General features: G+C 39.8%; 1 protein-coding gene across 4 annotated transcripts in view; it reads right to left on the bottom strand.

Moving 5' to 3' along the window:
* Nucleotides 1-23,295, bottom strand: part of atp8a2 (ATPase phospholipid transporting 8A2) — a 573,039-nt gene that overhangs the window by 87,263 nt on the left and 462,481 nt on the right. For all 4 annotated transcript variants that reach the window (XM_087988186.1, XM_043691978.2, XM_043691979.2 and 1 more), the window contains 3 exons: nt 21,344-21,418; nt 17,807-17,929; nt 3,701-3,779 (listed from right to left, as the gene is read on the bottom strand). In XM_087988186.1, coding sequence (XP_087844312.1) covers nt 3,701-3,779; nt 17,807-17,929; nt 21,344-21,418 — 277 coding nt within the window. The remainder of the gene's footprint in view (nt 1-3,700; nt 3,780-17,806; nt 17,930-21,343; nt 21,419-23,295) is intronic.

A 23,295-nucleotide genomic window follows, 5' to 3' on the forward strand; every position in this document is an offset into this window, starting at 1 on the left:
AGAATGCTGTGGGAAACTAGAGAAGTGATTGCTGAGCCCCTTACTGAGGATATCACAGGTGAGGTGCCAGAAGACTGGAGGTTGGCTAACGTGGTGCCACTGTTTAAGAAAGGTGGTAAGGACAAGCCAGGGAACTATAAACTGATGAGCCTGACATCAGTGGTGGGCAAGTTTTTGGAGGGAATCCTGAGGGACAGGTTGTTCATGCATTTGGAAAGGCAAGATCTGATTAGGGATAGTCAACATGGCTTTGTGTGTGGGAAATCATGTCTCACAAACTTGATTGAGTTTTCTGAAGAAGTAACAAAGACGGAAGAGTGAATGTTGTGATCTACATGCACTTCAGTAAGGTGTTCAACAAGGTTCCCCATAGAAGACTGGTTAGCAAGGTTAGAGTTCATGGAATACAGGGAGAACTAACTATTTGGATACAGGACTGATGCGAAGGTAGAAGAGGGTGGTGGTGGAGGGTTGTTTTTCAGACTGGAGGCCTGTAACCAGTGGAGTTCCTCAAGGTGCTGGGTCCACTGCTTTTCATTATTTATATAAATGATTTGGATGTGAGCATAAGAGGTATAAATTAGTAAGTTTGTAGATAACACCAAAATTGGAGGTGAAGTGGACAGTGAAGAAGGTTACCTTAGATTACACAGGGACCTTGTCCAGATGGGCCAATGGGCTGAGAAGTGGCAGATGGAGTTTAATTTAGATGAATGTGAGGTGCTGCATTTTGGGAAAGCAAATCTTAGCAGGACTTATACTCTTAATGGTAAGGTAATGGGGAGTGTTACTGAACAAAGAGACTTTGGAGTGCAGGTTCTTAGCTCCTTGAAAGTGGAGTCGCAGGTAGTTAGGATAGTGAAGAAGACTGTACAGAACATTGACTAGGCCACCTTTGGAATATTATATGCAATTCTGGTCTCTTCCTATCGGAAGGATGTTGTGAAACTTGAAAGGGTTTGGAAAAGATTTACAAGGATGTCGCCAGGGTTGGAGGATGAGCTATAGGGAAAGGTTGAATTGGCTGGGGCTGATTTCCCTGCAGCATCGAAGACCTTATAGAGGTTTATAAAATCATGAGGGACATGGATAGGATAAATAGATAAACTTCTTCCCTGGAGTGAGGGAGTCCAGAACTGGAGGTTAGGGTGAGAGGGGAAAGATATAAAAGAGACCTAAAGGGCAACATTTTCATGCAGAGGGTGGTACGTGTATGGAATGAGCTATCAGAAGAGGTGGTGGAGGCCACTATAATTGCAATATTGAAAAGGCATTTAGATGGGTATATGAATAGGAAGGGTTTGGAGGGATATGGGCCGGGTGCTGGCAAGAGGGACTAGATTAGGTTGGGATATACGGTTGGTATGGACGAGTTGGACAGAAGGGTCTGTTTCCGTGCTGTACCTCTCTATGACTCTAGTAGGTAATTTAGATTTTGAATTTCTCTATAAATGTTGGTGTCTCAAAAAGGATTGTAATGATGGTAATGTTCAGGATGTTGATGGTGGGGAATTAAATGATGGACATGCTGCTAACTGCCAATGGATCGTGATAAAATTCTCTTTTGTTGGAATTAGCATAAATGTTTCATATGCTGCATGTAGGAAGGGACTGCTTTATTCTTGAAGAGCTTTAAATGGAACCGAACACTGTGCAATCAGCAGCAAACATCTCTATTTCTGACCTCAGGATGAGGAATGCTGAGAAGCTACTGCAGTCCTCAAACAACTATAACCATCTTCCTTTGTGCTAGGTATGACTGCAGCTCATGGAAAGCTTCTCCTCATTCCGAATGTACATTGTTACTTGAGTTCCAAGAGAGTGAGAGTGACACGGTGGCTCAGTGGTCAGCACAGCTGCCTCACAGCGCCAGGGACTGAGGTTCGGTGACTTGGGTGACTGTTTGTGTAGAGTTTGCACATTCTTCCCTTGTCTGCGTGAGTTTCCTCTGGGTGCTTCAGTTTCCTCCCGCAATCCTTGATGTGCCAGTTAGATGGATTTGTGTTGCTAAATTGCCCATATATCCAGGGATATGCAGGTTAGTCACAGGAAATGCAGGATTCCAGGGAGAGGGTAGGGGGATGGGTCCAGGTGGGATGCTCTTCTTCGGGTCGATGTGGACTCGATGGCCAAATGGCCTGCTTCCACACTGTAGAGATTCTATGACTCTATGACATCACTCTTACATCGCCCCTGGAATTTAGATCTGTCATCCATGTTTGGACTAAGAGACTAATGAGGTCCAGAGACAGGTGATCCTGCAGAATCCAAACTGCACATTGTTGTTCAAGTGCCATTTGGTAATACTGCCCAGGATATCTTGCATCACTTTGCTATTGGTCTGCACTGCCTCTAATTTTCTTAGTGGCTGCATGGACTCTAAAGCATATGTATGGCAGCAATTTCTGGAACTGGAAGTCAATGTTGTGTATGGCGTGCTGACACCAATTGCTATGCAATAAACAATGAATGGCAGCTGACATGCACAGTTTTGAGGGAGCATTGCTAATGACGGTCAGTGGAAACTGGCCAGATGGACTTTCGCTACTCATTGAGGACAGACATACATGGGTACTTGTCCACATTATTGGGGGAGATGCCTGTGGTCTAGCTTGTCTAAGCACTAGTCCTGGAGCAAAGGTCTTCAATTCTATAGTGGAATATTGTCAGGATCCACAGTCTTTACTATATTCCACGAAGTTAGCCAGTTGTTGACCACATACAGTGAATCAGATTGGATCAAGATTGGATCTTGTTATGGTGGCCTCTCAAAGTAAAACTCCAAGTCAGTCCAAGCAACAGAATCACATAAATAGATTGAAATGTTCATTATTTTCAAAATTAGCAAATATTTCCTTTATAATCTCATAAAACTGAAAAAGATGAAATTACTTCATTGTGCATCATTTCTGAAATCCTATCGTATTGGAGAGGGAAGTAGTTGACTGGTAGAACATGAAATTTGGTTTTTAAACAAATGTAAACTCCAAATGGCTTAACACATGACTGCATGATTAGTTAAGTGAAAACATGTTGAGTTAACAGACTTTAGCCAGTCCAGAATACAGTAGATTAACAACCTCCAGCATTCATTGGTTTGAAAAGGAGGGAAAGTAAAATAATTCAAATAATTTTCTGACATCTGATTAACATTTAGCAACACCTGCAGCAACTGCTTTGTGTAGAGACATCAGTAATGCCCTCTGGTGTACTTGCTTTGGTCAAATAGTTGGGAAATACTCAAAATCAAGATTTACAATGAATAAATTATAACTTGGACGATATACGAGAGAATAACTGATACAACTATATGACAGCAAGGAGTCAGCACTCTCAGAAGAAATAAAGAAATTGATTGGAAGGAAATTAAAAGATAGTTGGCTAGTATGTATGACAAAACTGAACTAAGAAAACTGCAATGTTCATATAAAGTGTACATTGTAACAGTATCAGGTAACTGTAAATGAAAAAATAGTTCTGTCCAAATTTGAGGTTTCTGTCACAAATAATTGTTGATCAAGACTTTACTCACCAACACTTTTAAATTATATCCTATAATAATTATCATTTTATTTTACTTTTTCAAAAGTAAATTAGTAATACAGGCCTCGAGAGTCAATAAAGTTATATATTTCCTAAGTGAGCAAATTTGAAAAAAAGCATGTGTTCTCTAATTACATTGAGAGTAAAAATGAAATACCTTGTTCAAGTGCCTTTAGTGGAAACCAGAAAAGGATGATGGAATGGACCAAGGCATTTATACAATGAGCCCAGAAAACCTGTGAAGAAAACAAATTTCCAGAGTCAGCAACCCCTTCTTTCTTACTAGCCCCAACACAGTTATACAGAATGTAACTGTGTTGGACTTGTTTAACTGCATTGGGCAACATTTGCAATTAATAGAAACATTGCAAAATGTGTTAATTGCTCAGGTAAAGCTTATTATAGCTAAATGCATTTTAAAAGAATCAGTTTTGTGAATTTGCATGTTACCTAAAGATGTTCAGCTTGAGTATTTTGAATTACCCTCCCAAAGAAGTGCAATTGCAAATGATAAACACAAAGAAACTAAAATTCACTTGTTAACCATCTGTGTAAAATGAATGAAAATTGTGTTAGTTGTAATATTTTTGACTGTAAGAAATATTACATTTTGTCTTCATTCCTGTGACATATCCATTTTGTACAGAAAAGTGTCTAATGTGCCAAATAAGTGTGACAGGCTCAAATATTCTACTAATAAGAAAATAGGCTATCTAGAACATTTTTGGTACCTCTAAAAATAACTGTAAAGCAACATATTTTATGTTTGCTGAAGGAAATCAGCTAATAAATGAGTAACCACCACAAAAGCAGTGAAGTGCACAAATAGCTCAAAATCCTTTGAGAGACCACTTTGGTTCCCCAACCACCCAAACAGATATCCAAAAAATGTATTTTTACTCATTTAATAAAGATAAAAATAATATTTTTCAAGTCAGCAAAAGAAAACCAGATCTTCTAATAACTAAAACAACCCTACTCCACAGTGGGTGTTCTTCCATTCTCTCTGTGGTCTTGGCCTTGTCTCCTGCTATATTTCCAGTGTTTGTATCTTTTAGCCAAACACCCACTCTCAATGTTTAAAGACCCTGTTCAATTCCTTTGTGCAGTTATCCAGCAGAATGTGCAAACACTGGTATCCTAAAGCATGCCTAAACCACAATGCCCTGCTCCAAGAATTCTTCTTCTGACAACTCTCTTTCATTCATGTGGCATCATTTTATTCTCATTCCTGATTGCCTTTCAGAAGCTGGTAGAAGGCTGCCTTCTTGAATCACCACAATCCTTTTGGTGCAGTTACACCCACAATGCCATCAGGGAGAAAATGCTAGAACATGGTCGATGGAATACAACATGAATATGTGTGAAGCTATTCAACCTAGCAGAGAAAGAAAGGCAGAAAACTCTCCAAGTAATGAGTGGCTGGGAAATGAGGGTGCCCAAACAGATCTTGGTGTCTCTGCCCACAAAATGTTAAAAGCCAGCTTGCACACAAAGAAACTAGGAAGGCAAATGGCTTGCTGGCCTCCTATCACTTAGGAACTCAAATATAGGGGTAAAAATGTCCTGCTGCAGTAGTGTAGACCCTGTTGAGATGCATTGCAAACAGCCCAAGCTCTCCAATCCAATGAAAGATACATCTACCTTGGGGGGTGGAGAGGTGAGGGGGGCAACAGAGGCCCACCACATTGTCCCGAGATGGTGGGACCATACCATTAGGAGATATTGAGGACCTGCACCTGCACTCTCCACTGTACCATGGAATGAGGGGTGATCCTACTGAAACCCACAGGTTGGATGCAGGCAAGGCAAGCTGGAAGAACACAGCAAGTCAGGCAACATCAGGAGTTGGAGAAGTCATTCTTTTGTCTCTAAGACACCTCGATTCTCCTGTTCCCTGGATGCTGCCTGACCTGCTGCGCTTTTCCAGCAACACATCTCCGGCTCTGATCTCCAGCATCTGCAGACCTCACTTTCACCTCCCTTGGCTGGTCAGTCCAAAGGTGAGGATTAGAGTCATAGAGATGTACAGCACGGAAACAGACCCTTCAGTCCAACCCGTCCATGCCGACCAGATATCCCAACCCAATCTAGTCCCACCTGCCAGCACCCGGCCCATATCCCTCCAAACCCTTCCTATTCATGTACGCATCCAAATGCCTTTTAAATGTTGCAAATGTACCAGCTTCCACCACTTCCTCTGGCAGCTCATTCCATAAAAATTTACCACCTTCTGTTTGAAAACGTTGCTCCTTAGGTCTCTTTCATATCCTTTCCCCCCCTCACCCTCAACATATGCCCTTTAGTTCCGGACTCCCCCATCCCAGGGAAAAGACTTTGCCTGTTTATCCTATCCATGCCCCTCATAATTTTGTGAACCTGTATAAGGTCACCTCTCAGCCTCCGACGCTCTAGGGAAAACAGCCCCAGCCTGTTCAACCTTACCCTATAGCTCAAATCCTCCAACCCTGGCAACATCCTTGTAAAGCTTTCAAGTTTCACAACATCTTTCCGATAAGAAGGAGACCAGAATTGCAAGCAATATTCCAACAGTGGCCTAACCAATGTCCTGTACAGCCACAACATGACCTCCCAACTCCTGTACTCAATACTCTGACCAATAAAGGAAAGCATATCAAATGCCTTCTTCACTATCCTATCTGCTTTTTAACCCTTATGTTTGAGTTCCTAAGTGATAGGAGGCCAGCAAGCCATTTGCCTTCCTAGTTTCTTTGTGTGCAAGCTGGCTTTTAACATTTTGTGGGCAGGGACACCAAGGTCTGTTTGGGCACCCTCATTTCCCAGCCACTCAATACTTGGAGTGTTTTCTGCCTTTCTTTCTCTGCTAGGTTGAATAGCTTCACACATATTCATGTTGTATTCCATCAACCATGTTCTAGCATTTTCAACTTTCAAGGAGCTATGAACCTGCACTCCAAGGTCTCTTTGTTCAGCAACACTCCCTAGGACCTTACCATTAAGTGTATAAGTCCTGCTAAGATTTGCTTTCCCAAAATGCAGCACTTCGCATTTATCTGAATTGAACTCCATCTACCAATTTTCAGCCCATTGGCTCATCTGGTCAAGATGATGTTGTAATCTGAGGTAACCTTCTTTGCTGTCCACTACACCCCCAATTTTGATGTCATCTGCAAACTTACTAACTGTACATCTTATGCTCACATCCAAATCATTTATGTAAATGACAAAAAGTAGAGGACCCAGCACCGATCCTTGTGCCACTCCAATGGTCACAGGCCTCCAGTCTGAAAAACAACCCTCCACCACCACCCTCTGTCTTCTACCTTTGAGCCAGTTCTGTATCCAAATGGCGACTTCTTCCTGTATTCCATGAGATCTAACCTTACTTACCAGTCTTTCATGGGGAACCTTGTCGAACGCCTTACTGAAGTCCATATAGACCACATCTACTGCTCTGCCCTCATCAATCCTCTTTGTTACTTCTTCAAAAAACTCAATCAAGTTTGTGAGACATGATTTCCCATACACAAAGCCATGTTGACTATCCTTAAGCAGTCCTTGCCTTTCCAAATACTTGTGCATCCTGTTCCTCAGGATTCCCTCCAACAGCTTGCCCACCACCGACATCAGGCTCACTGGTCTATAGTTCCCTGGCTTGTCCTTACCACCCTTCTTAAACAGTGGCACCACGTTTGCCAATCTCCAGTCTTCTGGCACCTCACCTGTGACTATTGATGATACAAATATCTCAGCAAGTGGCCCAGCAATCACTTCTCTAGCTTCCCACAGAGTTCTAGGGTACATCTGATCAGGTCCTGGGGATTTATCCACCTTTATGCATTTCAAGACATCCAGCACTTTCTCCTCTGTAATAGGGACATTTTGCAAGGTGTCACCATCTATTTCCCTACAGTCTATATCTTCTATATCCTTTTCCACAGTAAATACTGATGCAAAATACTCATTTAGTATCTCTCCCATTTCCTGCATCTTCACACAAAGGCCACCTTATTGACTTTTGAAGGGCCCTATTCTCTCCCTAGTTACTCTTTTTTCCTTAATGTATTGTGAAAACCCTTTGGATTCTCCTTAATTCTATTTGCCAAAGCTATCTCATGTCGTCTCTTTGCCTTCCTGATTTCCCTCTTAAGTATACTCCTACTGCCTTTATACACTTCTAAGGATTCATTCGATCTATCTTGTCTATAGCTTATATATGCTTCTGAACCAAACCCTCAATTTCTTTAGTCATCCAACATTCCCTATACCTGCCAGCCTTTCCTTTCACCCTGACAGGAATATACTTTCTCTGGATTCTCGTTATCTTATTTCTGAAGGTTTCCCATTTTCCAGCCGTCCCTTTACCTGTGATCATCTGCCCCCAATCAGCTTTTAAAAGCTCTTGCCTAATACCATCAAAATTGGCCTTTCTCCAATTTAGAATTTCAACTTTTAGATCTGGTCCATCCTTTTCCATCACTGGCCACAAAGTGTTCCCCCACTGACACCTCAGTCACCTGCCCTGCCTTATTTTCTAAGAGGTCAAGTTTTGCACCTTCTCTAGTAGGTACATCCACTACTGGAAGGATCGACTGCACTGGAAGGATGCATAAGAGGTTCACCTGGATATTGCTTGGGATGGAGAGCTTTAGTTATGAAGAGAGCTCTGGTGGCTTTCTGGGAACAGAGAAGGTTGAGGGGGGACACAATAGGTGTATAAGATTAATATATGGTATATTAGAGAGGCATCGATAGGATGGACAGAAAGTAGCTATTCCCCTTAAATGAAAGATTTAAGGTGGAAGGCAGGAAGTTTAGAAGGAATTTACAAGAATGTTGCCAGGGTTGGAGGTTTTGAGCTATAGGGAGAGGTTGAATAGGCTGGGGCTGTTTTCATGAGGGGCAGGATAGAATAAATAGACAAAGTCTCTTCCCTGTGGTGGGGGAGTCCAGAACTAGAAGGCATAGGTTTAGGGTGAGGGGGGAAAGATATAAAAAAGGCCTAAGGGACAACCTTTTTGTGCAGAGGGTGGTACATGTATGGAATGAGCTGCCAGAGGAAGTGGTGGAGGCTAGCACAATTGCAACATTTAAGATGCATCTGGATGGGTATATGAATAGGAAGGGTTTGGAGGGATATGGGCCGGTTGCTGACAGGTGGGACTAGATTGGGTTGGGATATCATGTACGAGTTGGACCGAAGGGTCTGTTTCTGTGCTGTGCATCTCTATGACTCTATGATTTGAGGAAAAGCTTTTTCATTCAGAGGGTGGTGGGGGTCTGAAATAAACTGCCTGGGAGGTGGGTAATCCCACAATCTTTAGAAAGTACTTGGATGAACATTTGAAATTTCATAATAGTCGAGGCTATAGGCCTAGTGTTGGAAAGTGAGATTAATGTAGATTTACCATTTGGTGGTACAGGCTTGATTGGCTGAAGGCTCCTCTGTGCTGTATGATTCTATGCTTTTGCGATCTACACTGATAATTCAAGATCTTAATGGTAATGCATTCACAATATAAAATGACTCCGACTGAGCAATTTCTGGACAGAAAGTCAGAGCCTCTATCATTATCCATAGCATCAGACTGTGATATGTATGTAAACGTGCATGCTGTCACACCAACTCAGACTCCTTGAGTGAAGATTAACACACCATAGTTGCTGTTGAAACAACTTTCATCATGAGCTGCAGTTACTGAGGGATGCTTGCTTCGGAACATTCGTACAATCCTTTATATTTTCCTACAGTCAGTCATTCTGTTACGTACAGTTCCAGCAAGTGGTAAGGCATTTCAGTACGCTTAACCCAATGCATTTCTAGGAAGTTAGCCAGAAGCAATACTGTATATTATTGGTCATTACTGAGCTACAATGTGTACATTCCAACAGCTTAGTTACCGGTGGGATTATGTAATTCTAGATAATGAACATAACATCTCTTATCCATAATTCAGTTGTTCTTTATTACAGTGTTGTTTGAAGACTAGCCAAAATTTACATAATAACAAAGATACTGCTAATTTAAGTTTAATCAGACTTTTTCAAGTGTAGTTTCATTCTAACTGCTCTAGGCATTTTAAAATTAAATGCTGATTCGGAGTTTAAATACATTTAAAAGTACTATGCATGTTTTCTGAACTTTTATGAAGGTTTTTGAGTATCTTTTTATCTTCTGCTTTGATGAGCATCTTTTTCAAGTCAAGGCGTAGTCATAATTTTAATTTCTGGAGAAAGCATTACTTTTTTTGTGCTATTTCTCCTTATGGCTCTGATTCATGCTCGATATTGGTTCTGAAAATGACAATAACCACTCAGTACTGTTTTGACTTAATTCCAGTGCATGTTTGAAAGAAGTCAATTTCTTTTTTATTAAATCGCCCTGATTTCTCCAGAGTTATTATGTACCAAAACCATAAGTATTGACAGGGACAAAAACCAATTCCTTTATCACAGGACACTTCAAAATATATTATTTTGTATCATCTGAAAATATTGGCTTAAACATTTTTCTGAGATTTTTGCTCTCATGATAAAAATGGAAAAGCAATACAGTGATACTTTTGGGTCATTAAACCACCAGAACCTAAAATGATAAAGTGGTATGGGCTAGTTGGCTTAGACGCGACCTCAGTCATGCTGTGTAGGGAAATACAAAATAATCTTTAGGGGTGTCCTTGTGAAAAGAAGAAAATTTAAGGAAGACAGCAAAGAAAGTAGCCTTCCAGCTCTGGACGTCATGAGGCCTAGGTAAGGGGTGAGGGATATCAAAGGAACACAAACAAGGCAGGATTAGAGAAAGTAAAGCGTGCTTCATTTAAGGTTAGCAACCTTCAATCAGAAGGTTTAAAAAATACTTTCCGAAAGAAAACAGGAACACTCTCACATTAGGATGAGGGATCAGAAACTAGAACTCAATTATAAAAACTCAAGTCTGAAACAGACAAAGTAGCAAACTTGGGATGAGAAAGCTACTAGAATTACATTTAAAGAATACTGTATAGTGACAAGCACTGACAGCTTACTTAAAGTCTCCCACTGGCATATAGAAGAATTATGTTAAGTTCACCACATGTAGAGAACCATGGCTTCCACAATAAATCTTAATAGGACACAAGAAATAAAAAGCTGCAAACCCTTTATTTGAATTATTGATTAACCATGTCACAAAGCTTTTCAACACCAACATTTAGCATGAAAATTAACACTCTTTCATGTGTCTTTATTAGCATTGTTACAAACTTCAAGAATCAATTTCCTCTGTTTTATTGTTAGGACTGGAAAACTAAATAAAAATGAATCCCAATTCTTATTTTTTTAAACTGTCACAGGAATATTTATATTCATAATATTTATATTCATAACAGCATAATCTTCTACATCCCATTTTAAAAAATACTAAAAATTACAAACCAAAAATTCATAGATATAAAAGACAGCCTGAATTAGGCTCCAAAAAGTTTTTTTATAAATTCAAATTATTATATTGTCAATTCTCATCTTTTCCTTTTGTGTTTGAAGGTAGCAAGTTTAGAGATTCTAGTTTTGTGAAATGCTCTGGCCATTCAGTTTATGTGTAATTAAAAAATTTGTTGGCATTCCTCGTGGAGACTGCATTAAGCACTGTTCATTTTTCAAGTTTCATATGATCTGCTACATAGGCCTAAGAAAAATACCAAGTGTGACTTTCATTCCCCTTGGTCCTCAGCTGTCTGGAATCTTTGATTCATTTAATGGTTCCTGTCACTGCAATATAGAATGCCATTATACGACTGGCTAGTATGTTACTTATGTGTGTCCATATTAATAAGTTAGTGGAAAACTATTTATATAGCACTACAGACTATCCAAATTCCAAGGATAAGCTAAAGATGCAACAATATTGTTTCAGTAAAATAAACAATAACTGTCATTGACTAAAGTAAATGTTAATGCATTAAATTTCAGTGGATAGAGATTTCCATGTAAATAAAATGTTGAAATCAAAAAGAATTTTATTGATATATTCTTGGACTAGTTAGAAGAGGTGCAAAGACTTAATGAAATAAGAATTTTTATAGGTATTATACATATTCATGTCAGAATCCTACTCAATTTGGATCTATATTTAACATTTACAAAGACATATTGTGACAATATTTGGGCAAGTCTGTCCTCCTACCTGTATCATTCAAACCAGATGAACAAAACAGCAGAACTAACTGTGTTTGTGGATTTCTGCAACTACACAGTCCTGCCTAAGATATGGGATTTTGCCTTAATTTAAACACTGCAGTGGAAAAAAAAATCAATTGATGAGTTGAAATGAATACAGATTAGAGGATTTCTAATGTGGTGAAAGAGCGCATAAATAAGACATCAGGACCATGTACTGAAGCTAAGTTGATCCAGTTCGGTATTTGAACCTTAATTACATGCGACTGAAATACATTAATAGTTGCAACTATGCAACGAGCCTAAGGATATTTCAAAAATTGATTCATCACATTAGTGAATAATTGGACAATGAGCGTACTATAACGCTGATTTTCTTTGAAAACTCTGTGAAAACAGGCTCTAACCTTTGTGATGGATTAGCTTGATCAGTTTTGTAATACCGAGGAACTATTAGCCAGCTGATCAGGTTCCACTCAAAGCAGATCATTCAAACTGAGCTTGGTGGTAGTCTGACAGTATAGAAATATAAGATCAGCACATCCTATTCAGGACAGGAGGGATTAGAATAATTCTCCATCCACACACCCCCTGACCTCAAATCTATGTCTCCTCTCCCTATCACTGCCCCACCCTCAAATGCTCCACTCCTAGACACAACCTTGGGAATAGCACATACAGAATTACCAGAGATAATTAACAATATGCCAATTAATTCTTAAAAAAAAAGAGACTTAAAAATACCTGTTGATAGAAGCCAGTATTGAATAAGGCTAAACTGATAGATAAAAGAAAAAAGAAAAATGAAGGTTCTAGTTCAACTTTTTTAAATTTTTTCACAGGACGTGTATGATACTGGCTGGGCCAGCATTTAACTCATTCCTAATTGCCCCTGAGGAGGTGGTGGTGGTAGTGGACTACCTTCTTGAACCACTGCAGTCCCTGCGTACAGACATCCTGAAATACAACTACAATAAACATTGTGCACCATATTTTGAAATTGATACAATGGAGTGTTTAATTGATTGCCTTTGCAGTAATGGAAAAGGCTTGGAATAAGAAGCTGCAGCAAATGTCATATTTTTGGCCCTTTCACATGGTTTTACAAATTATACTTTGTATATAAGAATATAAAATATAAGAAATAGCAGCAGGATTAGACCATATGGCCCAATGAGCTTGCTCTGCCATTTAATATGATCATGGCTGATCTCAGGTTTCAGCATTTCTGCCTGTTCGCCAGATCCCTCGATTCCTTGAGACACCAAACATCTGTCTGTACCAGCCTTAAAAATAATTCAACAATTGTGCATCAACAAAACCCTGGGACAGAAAATTCCAAAGAGTCATAAATCTTTGACTGAAGTTATTTCTCCTCACCTCAGTCCTAAATGTTCAGTCCTTATCCTGAGACCATGCCAATGTTTTAGACTCCTTCAACAGAGGAAACAATCTCTCAGCATTGACAAAATTATGAGGGGCATGGATAGGATAAATAGACAAAGTCTTTTCCCTGGGGTCGGGCAGTCCAGAACTAGAGGGCATAGGTTTAGGGTGAGAGGGGAAAGTTATAAAAGAGACCTAAAGGGCAACTTTTTCCACGCAGAGGGTGGTACGTGTTTGGAATGAGCTGCCAGAGGATGTGGTGGAGGCTGGTACAATTACAACATTTAAGAGGCATTTGGATAGGTATATGAATAGGAAGGGTTTGGAGGGATATGGGCCGGGTGCTGGCAGGTGGGACTAGATTGGGTTGGGATATCTGGTCAGCATGGACAGGTTGGATCGAAGGGTCTGTTTCCATTCTGTACCTCTCTATGACTCTATAAAGTTTCTTCAGAATCTTGTTTCAATAAGGTCCCCTATCATTCTTCTCACTTCCAGAGAACAAACAGCCCATTTACTCAGCAGCTCATCATAGGACAATTATCACATGCCAGGACAATTATCACATGCCAGGGACCAACCGAGTGAAACTTTGCTGCACTGCTTTGAGATCTAAACCATACAACATTCCAAATGCAGTCTCACCAAATGCTAAGCAATTGTAGCAAAACTTCTTTATTCTTGAATTCCAATCCACTTCCTAGAAAGGTGATATGACATTTACTTCTGAATTGTCCAATGTACATACATGCTAATTCTGTGTTCCTTGCGTGAGCATACCAAATCTCTCTCAATCTAATTTATAAGTTATAGATTTCTTAGAAAGCATTCTGTAAATAACCTTACACTTAGCTATATTATATTCTCTCTGCCATCATATTGTCCTCTCAATTAACCTGTCTGCATCTCTTGGTGGCTTTCCTGCGTACTTTATATTTTTTCCAAGTTTTGTATTATCAATGCATTTAGATACATTATTAAATCACTGAAATGAATTGTAGATATTTTGAGGCCTCTTCTGATCTTTACAAGTTCTGTTCTGCTAGTCACAGCTTGCCAACTTGTAAGTGCTCTAATTATGCCTTTTCTTTACATTTGTCACCCATGCTTTCAATACTCATACATTATGCCAATATATGAACTCTAACTTGCCCTATTAACTTTCTGTATGCTACTTTATCAATGGTTATTGGAAATCCAGACGTATTGACTCCATTAGTTCACCATTATCCACTCTGCTAATTACATTCTCAAAAAACTCTAATAAATTTGTGAAACACATTTTTCCTTTTGCATAACCATGTTGATTTGCTTGAATCATACTTGCCTTTCCAAGTGTATTCTTAAGATTTCTTTAATAATAGATTGCAGCATTTTCCTAATGATTAATGTCTGGTAACAGACCTGTAGTTCTTAGTTTTCGCTCTTCTTTTTTCCTGGAAATCAATGTTACATTTGCCAACCTCCCAACTAGTGGGTCTCTTCTCAAATTTAAGGAATTTATGAAAATTGTAGCCAGTGCATCCATTATCTCTGCGACCATCTCTTTTAGAACCCTGGTATATAGTCCATCACATCTCAGAGAACTTTCAGAGTTTAGTCCCTTAAGTTCCTCTCTCACTTAAGTTCTCTCTGCTGATATTAACTACCTTAATTTCCTCACTATGTTACCTTCTTTTCTGCTACACAATTGTGACTTCTACTGTGAAGATCATCACAAATTATTTGCTCAGGAACTCTGTCATTTCCTCATTGCCCATCATAATTTGCCCTGTCACTGCTTCAAAGGGATGAACATTGGCTTTAGCTACTCTCTTCTCTTTTATACAGTCATCAAAGCTCTTACAACCTGTATCCATTTTACAAGCTAGTTTCTGTTCATTTTCCGTTATTATACCTTATGAGCAATTTCTTTTGGTGGCCATTTGTTACTTTCTCAAAATATTCTAATCCTCCCTTCCACTCTTTGCAACATTCTAAGCCCCTTCTTTTCATCTAATACTATGCCTGACCTGCTTAGTGAGCCATGCACACATCTTACTGTACTTTTTTAAATGTAATGTACTTTTGCTTGAAAATGTTGAATTATTTCTTTAAATGTTTATCACTGTATAATAATCACCAGACCTTTCAGTCCTTTCGCCAATCAAGCTTCACCAGCTCACTCTTCATACCTTAGGTGCAAATTACTGTAGATGCTGGAATTTGTACTGAAAACAAATGCTGGAGATCACAGTGGGTCAGGCAACACCATGGAAAGAGAGCAAGCTAATGTTTCTAGTCTACAGAGTCATCTAGATCCGAAATGTTAGTTTGCTCTCTCTCCATGGTTGCTGCCTGACCCGCCATGACCTCCAGCATTTGTTATTTTCAATCTTTCCTCATACTTAAGTAATTAGCTTTAAGTTTAAGACTTTTGTCTGTGATTGGATTATGTTATTTTCAATCCTAACATGGAATTCAATGGTATTATGATCGCTGTTTCCCAGCAGATCTTCAACCATGACATTACTAATTAACTGTACATCATTACAGAATACTCAACCTAAAATAGCCTTTCTTTTAACCTCAACTGGTTCCACAATATATTACTTGAATAAATACACATGCAAAAATATACATCTTTTCAGCCACCCCAAATATTGTCCAAATATATAAGATGAAAGCACCCAATAATTACATTGCTTTGAATTCAAGCTTAAATAATTTCTAGCGCAGTGTTGTGCTCAACTGGGGATCTAAATTACTCCCTCTTTTTCTGACTCCCCATCCATATATATGCTATTTTACAATTTTTTGAGCCTAAATTCCTTCTTTCTAATGCCGTGAGAAGTGTTTAAAATATTTCATTGTTTTCATTGTATTTTACAAAACTATTAAAACACAAGCTTTCATAATTATAAATATTTTGTTTTTAGGTATAAGTGTTTAGGTTCATAGGTATTTTAAAAGGAAAAAGAAAGGGGGATCAAAATTGACAAATATGGAAACATTGGATAAATTGAACAGGTACTTTGCATCAAAAACAGAAATTGCTGAAGAAACTCAGCAGATCTGACAAATAGCTGTGGAGAGAAAGCAGCATTAACGTTTTAAGTCCAGTTACTCATCCTCATGACAATAGACACAAATAAGATCCCAGAAATAACTATGTCTTGATAGGTGAATTGTAGGAAACAATGTAAAACAATTACAACTACCAAGGAAAAGGTATTGTGAAAATAATTTGAACAAAAAATTGACAACAGGTCGTTACAGACTTTATCTTAACATTGTAAAATAAATGGCTGCTGAAATAGTGAATGCATTTATCTAAATTCCATAGATTCTGGAAACATTCCATTAAATTGAAAAACAGTGAATGTGACTCTCTATTCAAGATGAGGGAGACAGGAAGCAGGAAACTACAAGCCAGTCAGCTTAACATCTGTGATAGAGAAAATGCTAGAATTTGTCTCTAAGCACGTTTTCACGGGGCACTTTGAAAATATCAATGCAAGCAAGAATTGCCCACATGCCACACTCCTCACAAATGTTCCCTCTAAGCTGCAAAAGAAAAATAGAGGGAATGCTGTTCCCCAACTGCCATCCTACTCACCCATACACTCACTCACATTCAAATGGAGTGCAATACCTTATATGGTAGAGTGCAGTAAAGAAGGAGTGTGTCCCATCTTCCACCCATACACTTATTGTAATGGAGTTTTTCTTGGGATGCCAAGATGCATTTCTTTTCAGATTGTCCAAACTCTGGAAATGCAGAGCAACATTGGGCAGCAGAATTTTTGAGCAGAGCTGCAAGCCGATGATAAATGCTGCTCCCTGAAAGATCCAAGCTATGGTCCTATGATTCAGCAATCACTTTTTCCTGAGGTCTCTGTTAAGTACTATTAAAATGCAAGTTGTTATTAAAGGATCAATATTAGGAGAGGTTTAGAGGTCTAATCTCAAACTTTATGATTAGCTAAGAAGTAAAGTAACTCATTGTCTATGTCAAGATGCAATTTAGAATCTCTACCTGATTAAAAGAATTAATCTCTGTAAATACATTTTTGACTCAATTCAATGAGAATGCTTGCCAGAAAAGTTAAATTAAAAAGTATTCAGGCTTTATTATTTTTTAAATTATGGGAGCTTTTCAAAATAAATATTTTGTACTTCTGCAAGCTTTAGTTTGATTCCTAATATATAAAAATTCAGTTTGTTGATTGAAATTTGACTTTTTCTCATTCAGAAACCAATAATCAGCCTTTTATAGATCAAAGAAATACATGTGGTGGCACACTCAAGCAGAGGGAACCGAATTCTCATAGCAAAATGTTGCAAACCTGAGAGAATACCTAATTCCAAAGTAGCACAGTGGTTAGCACTGCTGCCTCACAGCGCCAGAGACCTGGATTCAATTCCCACCTCAGGTGACTGCCTGTGTGGAGTTTGCACATTCTCCCCATGTCTGCGTGGGTTTCCTCCGGGTGCTCCGGTTTCCTCCCACAGTCCAAAGATGTGCAGGTAAGGTGAATTGGCCATGCTAAATTGTCCGTAGTGTTAGGTGAAGGGGTAAATATAGGGGTATGGGTGGGTTGCACTTCAGCGGGTCGGTGTGGACTTGTTGGGCCGAAGGGCCTGTTTCCATACTGTAAGTAATCTAATCTAAAATTTGTAGCACAGATACATTCTTAGCAACATTCTGAAGGTGACCCCTTGTGCATTTTACACAGGGCTGGGGATCTGTAATATTTACCTTTGTATTAAAACAATCTGCATTTTGAGTAATCTTATACAGCTGCGGAAATCGTAGCATGTTCTCTTGACTACATGTCCTTTCAAAAATACCCAACGAGAAGGGAGGTAAGGCTGTGAAAATCTACAGAGAAATTTGAAAAGACTTGGTAAATAAAAAAGATACATTTATGTAGGCTTTATACATTTTAATAGATACGAAATGGCCAATTCTGCAAGATAAGAAAATTAAGAATGAAGTATTCAGTTGATACACTACACATATTTCATAAATGCCAAAGTGAAAAATATCCTGTATTTACACAGTACATTTTATGTAAATTGGCAGGGCATGGGATTGTGGAGAAGAGAGAGATTGAGATGGAACAAGAGGTTAAAACACAAGTGAGCAAGTCTGGAAGGCACAGGAGACATGGCTAGATAAGAAAGAAGTGAGTTTAACAAGGCTAAATTGAATATATCTTAATGCAAAGAGTCAAAGGAATAACACAGAAACTTAGAGCGCAGATAGGTACATGACAGCATAACATCATAGCTTTGATGAAAAGTTGGCTGATTAATGGGGAGGTTTGGGAGTTGAACATTCCAGATTAGAGAGTGTTCAGATGTGATGATGAGGATCTAAAATCTGGAATTAGACCATTGTCAGGAGTAATCATTTTTATGCATGCTTTTATTAACCACAAAATAGCTTGTTAATACAAAGCAACATAACAAAATGGCTTCTCACCCTGCTAAAGGCTGCATTCCTGCATTGCTGAGCTAGCTGAATTAAAGATAAAGCAGAACAATGGATCCCTCACACCATGGAATTAACTAAACTAGATAGGACATTACTAACTATTTCAGTTGATCTTGAAATGTAGGGAGAAAGAGATAAATGTGCAGTAAACAACTTTGTTTTCCAGAAAATATCATTGGGTTAATCTGCTGTCCATTATGTCATTTATTACATTTTATTGAATTTATTCTGTAATCAAGGCTGTACTATTTCTTGAGAAACACGTAAAAAATTGCCTTTGTTCTAAGTGAAATTGTGCAGTTTTCTCCTGTTGGTGCTGTTAACTTCTATGCTGCTGGACAAACCTGTGCCCGGCATCGTAATAAACTAGTAAACCTTGCCGAAGCAGACCGTACTCCTACTGATTCTTTTGACCGATCATGGAACCGAGAGGCCCCTCCCAGGGGTCGAGATCTTCAACATAGAAGGGCACTAGAAGCTGGAGGGGGAAACATGCTTTTGGGCATTAATTGTAGGCTGCCATACAGCCAGGGAATGCTAGAGAATCAAATATTGAATCGAATTTCAAACAATAATGAAGCAGTAGTTGTACAGAATCATAACTAAACAAACACCAAACTTGGATAATTTTAGGATGCAAGATAGGGAGGAAGCAAAGTTCTTAAATTGCATCCAAGGAACCTTATTAGCCAGTATGTAGAAAGCTCAACAACGGAGGAGGGCAATTCATTACCTAAAATTTGGAAATAAGCCTAGTCAGGTGAAAGGTATATCAATTTGGAGGCAGTGACCATAACTCAGTTAGATTTAGGATACTTATGGGAAAGGAGGAGGATAGGCCGGGAATGAAATCCTAACCGGGGAAAGGCTGGTTTTACGAAGATAGGTTACAATTTGCCCCAAAGATTGAAAGCAGTTATGTGCAGATGAACTAGTGTGGGAGCAATAGGAAGTGTTCAAGGAGAAAATAGCATGAATACAGGGTAAATAAGTTCTCATAAGACCACAGAACCCAGGCCCTCAAGGGACATAGAGGTTAGGATGAAGAGACAAAATAGGGAAGTTTACGGCAGATATCAAGGGCTCAATATGGCAAAGTCCCTAGAAGAGGATAAAAAGTGCAGGGAGAACTTTACAAAGAAATTAAGAAAGCAAAGTGAGTGCATGAGAAAGCATTGGCAATCAGAAAATGCAAAGGTATTTCTAAAATTATATAAAGAGGAGAACAGCAAAAGAGATTGCATTAGGGATCATAAAGGATAAACCGGCAGGCCCAAATAAAATGCATCCCAGGTCATTCAGGAAGGAGGTATCAGGGATGCTGGCAATAATTTTTAAATCTGTTCTGGCTACAGGTAAGGTGTCTGAGGACGGAAGGGGCTGTGGCCCTTGCTGTTTATGGTGTAAATATAAATGTAAGGGTATGATCAAGAAGTTTGAGGAAGTCACAAAGATTGGTAGATTGGCAAATAGTGAGGAAGATAACTGTAAACTGCAGGTGAATGTTAGAAGCCTGGAAGGTACTGAAGATCAGAGAGACCTTGTGTGCATATACACAGATCCCTAAAGGTAGTAGAGCAAATAGATAAGGTAGTTAAAAAGACAGGCAAGACAGGATGCTGCCTTTATTAGTTGAGGGATAGAACACAACAGCAAGGAGTTTAGATTGGAACTGTATAAATTGCTGATTAGGCCACAGCTGGAGTTATAAGGAGAAGTAGGGAGAAGAAAGATGGCTAAATCAAAATGGAGTTGGAGGGGGGAGATAAGGCACTCTACCCACTATTGTGCCCAACTCTCTCTAAAGGCATCAAGAGTATTTGTGGACACGGCATGCTCCCTCTCCAAAGGCAGCCGGGCATGAAGATAGAGGGGCAGACAGTCAGCAGTTGTAGACTCCTCCACAACCTGCTGCCTGAAGCTGTTAATAGGCAACTTGAGCAGGCCCAGTAGCAGATCCAAGAGGAAGGTCTACTGACCTGCCCACTCCTCCCCACCGGATGCCCAAAGATCAGGAAGGTTGTGTTAAATTATAACCAAAAGCATAATAAGATTTTCTTATTTTAAGCCCTCTTATACATAATGGATTGGATTTTACACACCCTACAAGCAGCTTTGAAAGCTGGTGGCCTTGTTATCATCTACCCTTGTGCTCTCCCTCCTATTTATCTGAACTTCTACAAAGGATGGTAGAAACATTGGGTGACCTACCATCCCTTATTGAGGCCCTGATGTGGCTAATTATTGGTCTTATCTCATTCCCATCACTATTTTGCTGAAATTGAACACATTCATCCTTTTCTCTCAGTGAAATCACATTTTCTCTTTACCCTCCTCCCTGGCCTCATAAACTTGGTTCCCTCCCCTCCTCAATGGGGTCTGCCAGCCTCATGCCAGTGAACACCTGCCTGGTATCCAGTCACAACAATGATCTCCATTGGCTTTGATTCACAACAGTGACCACTGCTGTGCCTGAGGTGTTGCTGGGACCACAGAGCTATCAGCCAATTGACCGGCCAACAGCTCTCCCAATTGGAACTTCCAGTATCCAATCTGCTTTCTGCCTATTAGTGGCCAATTGATTACTAATCAGCCATTATTTCCCGAGACATGTTCTCCACTGACCTTTTAGTCAAGGGGGCATGGATCACAGCACCCTATAACATCCAGCCCAGAGTTATGTTTTGGTGCACAAGGGCTGTTGGCCTGTTTATTGAAGCTGTGTGAGACAAGGAAGAGCATATACATGTTCGTTGATTTGTTCTGCAACATAATATAGTGTTCAAGTGTACTTACTACATTGTAGAGACCAATACACCATCGCTCAAAGAGAATTTGTCCTGAAAATCCATTGACAAATGCAAACCAAAGCTGCAACAGAGACATAAAATCAACAGTTTATTCCAGACTGAATTGATAACTGTCCATCAACTGTGAGATAGCTGTTTAGAAAACAGGGCAGCATGATGGCTCAGTGGTTAGCATTGCTGCCTCACAGTGCCAGGGACCCGGGTTTGATTCCAACCTCGGGCAACTACCTGTCTGGAGTTTGCACATTCTCCCCGTGTCTGTATGGGTTTCCTCCAGATACTCCAGTTTCCTCCTACGGTCCAAAAATGTGCAGGTTAGGTGAATTGGCCAAGCTGAATTGTCCGTAGAGTTCAGGGAGGCATAGGTTAGGTGCACTGGTTAGGGGAAACATAGAGGAATGGGTCTGGTGGAATACTCTTCGGAGGGTCGGTGTGGACTTGTTGGGCCAAATGGCCTATTTCCACACTGTAGGGATTCTATTCTATTCTAATCAGAATGTTTCTGAAAAAAAACGGTCACTTAATTTCAGTAAAAGCCTTACAATTTGGACTCAGCATTTTGCAAAACATATGCATTTCCTTCTTTTTAAGAAAGGTTACTAACTTCAAAAGAAATACTGCTGCTTGTTACATTAAATGGTGTTCAGCTCCTGTGGAACCACATCTAGCATGGGTCATCATCATGTTCAGAGAAATGAACTAATAACCAGGAAACCAGAAACAGAGAAATATGGAAAAATTACATCCCTGTCACGGTACTCCTATGCTTGATGCAACATTAGACCTTCAGAGGGCAAAAAATTGAAATTGACATCCCCCTCCAGAAAACCTGGATGCTCATGATTATAACCATTTGGTAGTTGAGAATGTAAATACAACTTACCTGTTCAAGTTGGTATGAAAGATTGGCAGGACTATGGAGCCCATCAATTTCATGGTTAGCATTTAGTTTCATACAATCAACACCACCTCAATATAGTATTTATGTCAATTATCCCATTTTCTATTTATGTTACACCAATTGGTTGCTATGTTTACTGGAGGGGGCGGAGGAGAAGGAAACTGTCACACCCCTTAGACTAACTAGCTTGAATTCAGCCAGTGGTCAGGACAAATGGTGTGGCTGTGAGTGAAGCAGGTAGAGTTGCAGGAGCCTCAGCCCCTGTCTTTGTCCAACAGGTTCAAGAGTTTTGCTCCGTGTGTGTTCAGGAATGGGGACTGCAGGGAGGATAAGGCGACTGGCCGCTGCACTGTGGCGCAGGGAGCCATTCAAGTGGATGAACAGAAGAGAAATGTCGTTGTAATTGGGGATAGTACAGTTAGAGGCATTGACACTGTTTTCTGTGACCAGGATCGAGAGTCACAGATGTTGCATTGTCCCCAAAGGTTGCATTGTCTGCTTGGTGCTTGGGATATCTCATCTGGGCTGCAGAGGAACTTGGAGTGGGAGGGTAAAGATACCAATGAGATAGGTAAAACTAGGGCAGAGGTTCTGCCAAGGAAGTATGAACAGCTAGGAGCTAAATTATAAAGCAGAACCAAGAAGGTAATAATCTCTGGATTACTATGTGAGCCACAAGCTAATTGGAACAGCATCAATAAGATTAAGCAGGTAAACATATGGCTCAAAGATTGGTGTGGGAGAAATAGGTTTGAATTCATGGGACATTGACACCAGTACTGGGGAAGATGGGACCTGATCTGATGGGACAGCCTTCACCTGAACCATGCTGGGACTAGAGTCCTCGTGAATTGCATAACTAGGCTGTAGACAGGGCTTTAAACTAAATGGCGGCGGGGCGGGGGTATGTGGTTTCAGTTACAGGGGAAATTAGTAAGCCCGAATTAAAGGAGGTGCTAAGAGTGCAGAACTCAGGAGAAGTTATTAAAATTTCCAGCACAGCTACAAATATGACAGAATGTATGGAAAGGGTTAGT

The sequence above is a fragment of the Chiloscyllium plagiosum genome, unplaced genomic scaffold, assembly GCF_037043375.1.
Source record: "Chiloscyllium plagiosum isolate Xiang-an unplaced genomic scaffold, Cpla_swu_hap1 HiC_scaffold_6, whole genome shotgun sequence".
Lineage (NCBI taxonomy): Eukaryota > Metazoa > Chordata > Chondrichthyes > Orectolobiformes > Hemiscylliidae > Chiloscyllium > Chiloscyllium plagiosum.